The sequence below is a fragment of the Fulmarus glacialis genome, unplaced genomic scaffold (assembly GCF_000690835.1).
Source record: "Fulmarus glacialis isolate BGI_N327 unplaced genomic scaffold, ASM69083v1 scaffold39446, whole genome shotgun sequence".
NCBI lineage: Eukaryota > Metazoa > Chordata > Aves > Procellariiformes > Procellariidae > Fulmarus > Fulmarus glacialis.
Genome location: NW_009219443.1, coordinates 1 through 8,171, shown reverse-complemented (window position 1 = coordinate 8,171; position 8,171 = coordinate 1). Strand labels below are relative to the sequence as shown.

The 8,171-nt window shown below is 51.5% G+C and overlaps 2 protein-coding genes across 2 annotated transcripts; one reads left to right on the top strand and one right to left on the bottom strand.

The window, feature by feature from the left end:
• Positions 1–3,498: 3,498 nt before the first annotated feature.
• Positions 3,499–3,715, top strand: MED9 (mediator complex subunit 9; the record flags this gene model as incomplete). The annotated part of the gene is made up of 1 exon (XM_009580379.1): positions 3,499–3,715. A coding segment is annotated over one exon (217 nt), but the record flags the coding sequence as incomplete, so codon positions are not given.
• Positions 3,716–6,997: 3,282 nt separating this feature from the next.
• Positions 6,998–8,165, bottom strand: RASD1 (RAS, dexamethasone-induced 1). Its single transcript, XM_009580377.1, has 2 exons — positions 7,829–8,165; positions 6,998–7,548 (listed from the first exon to the last, which is right to left on the bottom strand). The coding sequence occupies exons 1-2, from the start codon at positions 8,112–8,114 to the stop codon at positions 6,998–7,000; spliced, it is 837 nt and encodes a 278-aa protein (XP_009578672.1). The 5' UTR covers positions 8,115–8,165.
• Between the last annotated feature and the right edge of the window lie 6 nt (positions 8,166–8,171).

Sequence of the window (8,171 nt, the reverse complement as noted above, 5' to 3'; positions counted from 1 at the left end):
CGCATGGCAAGAGCTGCGCCGGGCCCGGCCGGGGTACCTCATCCCTGCTCCAGCCACCCCCCTCCAATGATGCTGTCTGACCCCCAGCGTCCTCGGGGTGCCCTGGGTGGGGAGCAGGGCTATGGGGTCCCCCCTTTAACGATGCTTTCCCAGCCCCAGCATCCTCAGGGTACCCTGGACGGGGAGTGGGGCAATGGGATCCCCCTCTAATGATGTTCTCCAGCCCCCAACATCCCTAGGGTGCCCTGGGTGGGCAGCAGGGCAATGGGGTTCCCCCTCGAATGATGCTTTCCCACCCCCAGCATCCTCAGGCATGCCCTGGATGGGGAGCAGGGCTATGGGGTCCTCCCTTTAACGATGCTTTCCCACCCTCAGTAGCCTCAGAGGGTCCTGCACAGGGAGTGGGGCAGTGGAATCCCCCTCTGATTATATTCTTCAGCCCTCAACATCCCTGGGGTGCCCTGGATGGGGGAGCAGGACAATGGGATCCTCCTTCTTAATTATGCTCTCCAACCGCCAACTTCCTCAGAGTGCCCTGGATGGGGAGCAAGGCAATGGGGTCACCCCTCTAGTGATGCTCTCCAACCTCCCAGTATCTCCTTTGCCCTTTTTCTCCCAGCAATAGTTCCTGGGAAGAGTGTCAGAGGGAGCTGGCACCTCCGCTCTGAGTCACGCCAATACCTGGGTGGTGTTTGGGTCACCCCGGCAGTGCAGGTGCTCCGATGGCCCAGGTACACTGCCCCACCGTTAACAGCCAGGATCAGGAGCGTTGTACTTGCACTGGGTTATTGCTCCAGATAATTGTACTGTTTGGCTGATAACAGCCTCAGAAAGTACAGACAGTGCTGGGACAGGAATGCAGCCCATTTCTGGGGAGTTATAAAAAGGAGGATGCCTTCTGCAGTGGGACAGGTTAAATTGTTCTCTTCCTGGTTCAAGATCAGTGCTGTAGGGGTAAAAGGTAGTTGTACGAGGGTCCTGAGAACTGGGATGTTTCTGGCCCAGGATAACCCCTTCAGAGATGCTTGTCTGAGGTCCTGGTAGGGGCATTGCTCTGCCATGAACATCCATCCAGGCCAGCTCCGTGCTCTCACCTGGGGTGAGGCAGAGGGCATGGGAAGCGTGAATTCCCTTGTTACTGGTTGTGGGCCTGGCTGCCCTTTCGCTGTGGACTTATTTAGGAGCTGAGGCTGGTTTGTGTCCTGCTGATGTTTCACTTGTATCAAGCGTGTCTGCACGGTGAGAGAGGTTCACCCTTAACGACTCTGCAGCCTGAGAGCAAGGAAGGACTGAATATCCCCTGAGACACCGGTCCGGATACAGAACAGGCGTGAGAACGCAAACCCTCTGATTTCCCTCAGTCTCCCCGTTTGTGCTGGAGGCGGGCACTTGCCCCCAACCTCGATTCTGCCTTATCTGTCCAGACCACAGAAGTGAGGCTAAGCCCATTGCCAGGTGCCTACATGTACATAAGCAAAGTGGGCAGTAGCCATAGGCTGAGACCTCCCAGATTCCTTTATGTCACTGAGCAGGTCATGGTGACCCGCAGACGACAGTCCCTAGGATATCTTGTGCCCTGTCCCACTGAGCCACCCACTCGGGCTACCCAGCTACCTCCCTCGGCTTCGCACACGGCATTTTCTGGGTGGCTTGAGCAGACATAGGTGTGCTGAGCAGTGCTGCAGACTGGGTAGGACCACAGAGGCAAGCGGTGGGATGTGTTGCCTCATGCCCCTGGCAAATGTATTATCCTTTAACACAGCCACTAGTTGCAGAGCTCAGCTCTGCTGTTTTGACACACTCAGCCGTGAAGACACATCTCCAAGGTGACTCTGTGCTCGGGAGTGAGGATGTATCGCATAAATTTGATTAGATTCAAGGACACGTGCTCTTTCCTGTTGTTTGGGTCCTCAGAAAGTTTTCCCCAGCAGAGCTTGCTGATATTTTCACACTTGTGCAATCAAATGGCATTGCTGCTGAGGTCCCAGCGTGTGGCTCCACCAGCGGTGGGTTGTGCTGGTGTAATGAAGAACACTGTGCCTGAAGGGAGGTCTTACGTGCGGTCCGACAGCGCAGGCTGTGGTGTTGGAAGTCGTGTTGAATCCTGTGTTACTGCAGGCAGCTGCAGTCTCTTCCCACACCTCCTCACCCCTGCCTGTCCGTGCCCTCAAAGAGGGAGTCGCTTCAGTGGCTTGATCCAGCAGGAAAACCACCCATCAGGGAAAAAAAATACAAACAAACCTGAAATAATTATTCCTTTGGATCAACCAGCCGGACAGGCAGCCGTCAGTTCTCTAATTGTGGGGAAGGCAACAAGACTTGAGGAGACCTGGAGTGGGGAGGACCTCCCTCTCAAAGCCAGCCTGCGACTGTGGTGGATTAAAGGCAGTGTCAACCCATCCTTCCCCAGACGTGCCATGGGGTTGTGTGTGTGCCTGTATTTTTCCACTGCCGTGAATGCCTGCATAATGGGGATACATTATAGTACCAGCTGCAGTTTTATTTAGAAGGGAGTAATGAATATTTTGTTCCAACAGGCTTTTGAAATGAACGGCGACCATCTGGTTAAAAGTTTTGCTCTCAGCCATGTCACGATTCTCCAAAGTTATAATCGAGCACCTCTCTGCCCTGGTCATGCCAAGCGGATTTATTTTTAGGTCTGGCTATTGAACAGGCTCCCAGTTTTCAAAGACCACTAGAATCCCGCTCTCGTTATTAACAGGCACCCTGGAAGCGGGGACTCGCTTTTGCCTGGAATCGGTAAAACTTCTCGCTGGTGCTAACAAAGCTGAGGCAGATACTAATGAGGGTTTGAGGGCAGACACTGTCTCAGACAACACTGATCCTTGAAAAGCACAGAGCTGGCTGCAGAACCAATTGTGCTGCTCTTAAAAAAAAAAAAAAAAAGCCGTCGCTTCTCTTTTATTAGGTATACGTCCCCAGAGAGTTGTTTTAAAGCTCCAAAGTACCATTTTCTCTGCCATTGGATACTCTTTGGTACTTTGGGGAACAGTTTCTATTTTCTGCTGTCAAGCTGTTTGACTGCATTGATTTTTTTGTATTACAGCAGCAACAGGTCACGGGTGAGACAGAGATCTTTTTTTCCAGGTGCTTACACACAACACACGTATGTAATCTTACCTTCCCCAAAGAGAGATACGGGAGTTCAAACAGAGGGAGAATTTAGCCTGCTCCATGGTAATGTTTTAAAGCTGCAGATGGGCTCTTGATTGTTGGGTCCTGAGGTAACTGGATTGTGTGCTGAAAATTAGCAGGAAACCAGTTTGCCCCAGAGGCTACCCAGTCTGTATATCTATCTGTGTCCATTTTATTGGGATAGGTGAATTAGGTGTGTGTGGCTAGATACCAAGACCAAAAGTTTCCTAGTGAATTCCAGTTTAAGCCCTGGTTGTACTGGAAATGACAGTCGCCCCGCAGGCTGAAGGGGTGTTTCCAAGAGGAGAATTCAACAATGTCTCAATTTTTTCTCCTCTGCAGCATGGACAAGGACAGCCAGGATGTTCACCAGGTGCTGAATGAGCTCAAGAACAAGTTCCAGGAGATGAGGAAGCTGATCAGCTCCATGCCCGGCATCGGTGTGAGCCCAGAGCAGCAGCAGCAGCAGCTGCAGAACCTGCGGGAGCAGGTCAGGACCAAAAATGAACTGCTGCAAAAGTACAAGAGCCTTTGCATGTTTGAAATCCCGAAGGAGTAGGAAGGGCGCAGCTCTGCTCTCCGGGTCCAAGATACCTCCTCTTCTGGGTGAACAGGAGAGAAAAATGTGGCAGAAGTTTACTCTTCTTTCTTTTATGCTTTTTTGCTCTGAAGTTGTGCCTGTGTGGGTCACAGGCATGTGGCACTGAACCAGAACACTGTGTGCTTCACATACGATGATTACAGCGGTACGTTCATTTTGATCTGCTGTAGGACTGTGCATTTATATGTGCATCTCTTCTGTTTTCTCTTGGGGTGGGGTGGTTTTTTTTTTTTTTAACATTCAAGAAAGCAGGAGACATTATGTTTTCTCCTCGCTAAAGGTCAAAGTACCTGCTGGTTAACTTCAACAAGAAAAAGAGGGCATTTTCTGCAACTTTTTTCACTTCTGAACTGACAGAAGTGGCCAGACATCAAAGGGGAGCATAAGAAGGAAGCGTGAGCTGTTTGGCCCTGTTCCTGGAAAGGGTCTCTGGGGCATTTTCTAGTCTGTATGTGTCGAAAGAGGAATGATTGCTTTCAATTACTTTTGTATTTCTCTCTCTTTCTCTCTTTTTAAACAAGTGATGGTTGTGTCTGAGATGAGTAAAGATTTAAAAATTCCAAACTGCCCCTCTTGTGTATTCACTGAGTGGATGTGGGCTGAGCAGGGGCAGGACTTTGGCAGCACAGAGGATGTGCGTAGCCTGGGCCCAGCTCCTGTGTCTTTACGTCGCTTTTTTGGAAGCAGGGTGGCTTGGGAGAGCAAAGCAGGGACTGCCGGGGGAGTGCATTTCGGTAGGCTCTGCGTGCATAAATCTCCTTGGATGAGTGCAGCTTGTAGACAGTACGTTGGGCATCTTGCTCTTAAAACAGAAGAAGGGTAAGCAGAATCAAAACAAAGGGCATAAATGACAAGAGTTTTTAGTTATTCCGTATGTGACAGAAGTCAGGCTCAACAGGACGGGTCAGTTCCACATCCAAAGTGCTCCAGGGGCTTCCCACAAACGCAAGCATTTGAGCGGCTTGAACATTTGCCAGCGGCTGATGGAAATCTCTCAAATGTTGTATTGCATTCAGCTGGATCTCGCGGCTCCCTGCCCTCTGTCCTCCTGCTGCTAGCTCTTACGGTGGTAGATGACAACCTGGTAAGCAGCACCGCATCTCGCCGACTAACAAAAATGTGACAGGACCTTGAATCTCACGGTTCTCTGAATTACGCTGCAAGATGGTGCAGGTGGAAGAGGTGAAAAAGCCAGCTAGTGAAATACAGTATCTGTTGAGAACCAGCATCCAAAGGCAGGTAGCATTCATGCCTTCAAAAGAAGAGAAGCAAGGTCTGTCTGGGTAGGGTTTTCCTTTCCTAAACCAAAAGGCAAGTAATTCTGCTCGTTGGGAGCTGGGATGGTTGTGACACACCTGTAGCCTAGAGATTACTCTGTTCCCACTGGAATACTTTACTAGTACTTTCTTTGGGAAGGTGCCAGTGTGTAAACTCTGAGTAAAGCAGAACACCAAGATAAACAAAGCACAACGTACACTCTTTTTATTACTGACATTACCTTTCTGCCAGCCATTGCCTGTCCCAGCTTAATAAATTCTTGTGTCTCATGCCTGGACAGTGGTTTCCCCTTTTTTGCCAATTGCTGTTCCTGTGAAATCAGGGCATATGCGGTGCTGGAAGAAACAACGTGTTTCCAAAGAAATGTCTGGCACTTATCATTGGAACAAGTTAACTCTGTCAACTTGAATCCAAGTTTCAAACGAAACTGAAGCGGTTTGGTTTGCAGTCTCATTCACCCACCTCAGTTTTGTGGCTTTGATAGAATGTTTTTGCCATTAGTACGTATTAAAAGTAGATTTGTTCTGCTCCTTGGGGGGGAATGGGGGCTGAAAATGAACTGAAACAGAAGCTGGAGCCGGGGAGAGCTGTTCTTTGAAGAGCTTTCCCCTTTCCCTTTCACTTCTAGCAATGGTTACTGCAACTTGTTATTGGGAAGAGATTAAAAACCATCAGATGCAAAGGTGACCTTTCGAGCAAAGTACTTCCTTTACTCATATTGCAAAATAAAAACAATATCCCGGAAGGGGTGCAAATGAATCACTCTCTGTTGACATTATTAAAGTGTGCTTAGTTAATCGTGAAAAAGCATGAAACACAATCAGCTCTTTGTAATGAAGTGATGTCAGTTTGCTCGGTTTCTGCAGTGAATGACATGCCAATGCCCGGCGTGTCATGGGGCTGGCAGGACCGTAACTGCGTTAGTGAAGTGAGGAAAGAGTCCTGGCTCGGTGACCCATTTGAGTAACTAACTGTGCGTGGCCCCTCGTTACCCCGTGTGGCAAGAAATCAGCTGCTTGCAGAGACGGAAACCTTTGCACTGGGAGTCGGAGAAAATGGGGTAATAAAGGGATTGAGTTGAGAGGCCATTTTTAGCACCTCGGAGCTGGGCTCAGGTCTCGGTTTAACAGGATTTGGTTTTGCTACGGGGCCGGGTGGGGAAGCAAAAGCAAACCCACAGGTGTCGTTTTAAAAAGATTTTATTAATTTGTAGAAAAAATAAAACATCAAGTTTCACCCACGGTAGAAACACTTAAAGATTTTTTGTTCATGTCAATGACAACCAATACCTACATAAAGTGCCTATTATTTTCTTATTTAAAAAACCCTTCCCACTTCCCCCACCCTCCCCAAATCTTGCAAATCAGACAAGACAAATGTAAACAAGAGTCAGGTTTTTTGGTCCATCGGGGCTGTAGCTCTGCAATGTCTTTGCAACAGCTTAGGAGTGTCTTCTGCACGTGTTTTGCAGACACAACGAACACACGACACAGAGCCAGAGTCCGTGCACAGCTTCTCAAGTTAAAAAAGAAAAACAAAAAAAAACCAAGCCCAAAGCCCCAAGCAGGCACTGGCAGGCCTCTGCCCTCCCTCCTGAAGGCAGTGCCCGAGGCTGGGTGGTTTGGGAGGGAAAGAAAAACCAAGGTCTGTGCCCTCCACGCTCATCCTCCCACCTGGCTGTCCAGCAGCTCACCCTTTCCCTGTCTCTCTGCCCGGAGGAGGCTGGTCCCAGTGACACCCTCCTCCTGCCCTCCAAAGCCTCCCCCGCTCCCAAAATGCACCCCCGGGGGAGGGAGCCGATGAAAGCGATCCCTCGGGAGGAGGGAGGCTGGGGAAGAGGCGACCCCCTCTCTGCCCGGGTGGGTGCCTGCCCACCCTCCTGTCTGCCCAAAGTCAACTGGGAAACGAGCATCTTTCTCTCCTCCCTTCCTTCCTTCCCGTCGCGGGGCGAGCGGGGGGCTCCTAGCTGATCACGCAGCGATCCTTCTCCTTGCCGTGCCCGCCGCCGATGGCTTTCTCCCGGATGTACATGAGGTCACTGTGGACGCTGGGTCGCCGGGCAAAGGGGGCCACGACGCCGTACGCCTCCTCCGTGCTGCCCCGGCCCACCTCTTTCAGCAGCTTTTTGCCTTTCAGCGCCTTCTTATGCAGGATGTCGCAGTACTGGACCGAGACCTTGCGGTGCAGGTCGGGGCTCATCTCACTGGGCAGCTTGGCCATGGCGAAGAGCGCCTGGAACATCTCGTCCAGGCTGCTGTTCTTCTTGGCCGAGATCTCGAAGTAGGCGCATTTTTTGGGGTCCCCTCCCACCAGCTGCTCGATCTCCCGGGGCTGCACCTCCCGGTAAAAGTCCCGGTCGCCCTTGTTGCCACAGATGACCAGGGGCACCTCTATGTTCTCCTTGGTTTTGTTCTTCAGGCATGACTTGGTCTCCAGGATTTGCTGCTTCAGGCGCTGCACCTCCTCAAAGGAGTCCCGGTTGTCCAGGCTGAACACGAGGATGAACACGTCTCCTGGGGACAAAGAGGGAACGTGAGATGGCTGCAGGGATGGGGACACACACAGAGACCCGCTGCCGAAGCCAGAGACCTGGAGAGGGAAGGACCGTGCAGCACCTGGGTTCCGCATCCTCCCATCCACCCTGTGCAGGGAGCAAAGCTGCCCACTCTGTGCACACACAAAATCCCACCTCCCTCCTCCCGGGACTGGAGAAACATTCCCAAACCGGGCAAGAAAGCCTGAAATCTGGCAAGGGAACCCCCCCCTTCCTCCTGGTGCTCCCCAGCCAAGTACCTGTGAGGATGGAGAGACGGCGCATGGCTGGAAAGGGGTGGTTGCCCGACGTGTCCAGGATGTCGAGCTGGTAGACCTCACCGCGGATGCTGTAGAACTTGCGGTGGAAGTCCTCGATGGTGGGTGTGTATTGCTCCTCGAAGCGGCCGGTGAGGAAGCGTGAGACGATGGCCGTCTTGCCCACCTTGGAGGAGCCCAGGATGACCATGCGGTAGCAGTTCTTGGCGGGGATGCTCAGCTCGGCCTCGCTGGGACACATCTTCTTGATCATCGCTGCCAGTTTCATTGAAGCCGGCGAAGGGGCAGCTTGCACGGAGGAAGGAAGAGGAAGAGGAGGAGGAAG

Excerpts from the sequence above, each read along its gene's own strand:
- RASD1 (XM_009580377.1), bottom strand. The coding sequence starts at position 8,114 with ATGAAACTGGCAGCGATGATCAAGAAGATGTGTCCCAGCGAGGCCGAG. Across the intron at positions 7,549-7,828 it reads CCGTCTCTCCATCCTCACAG|GAGACGTGTTCATCCTCGTG; the intron begins GTACTTGGCTGG and ends CTTTGTCCCCAG.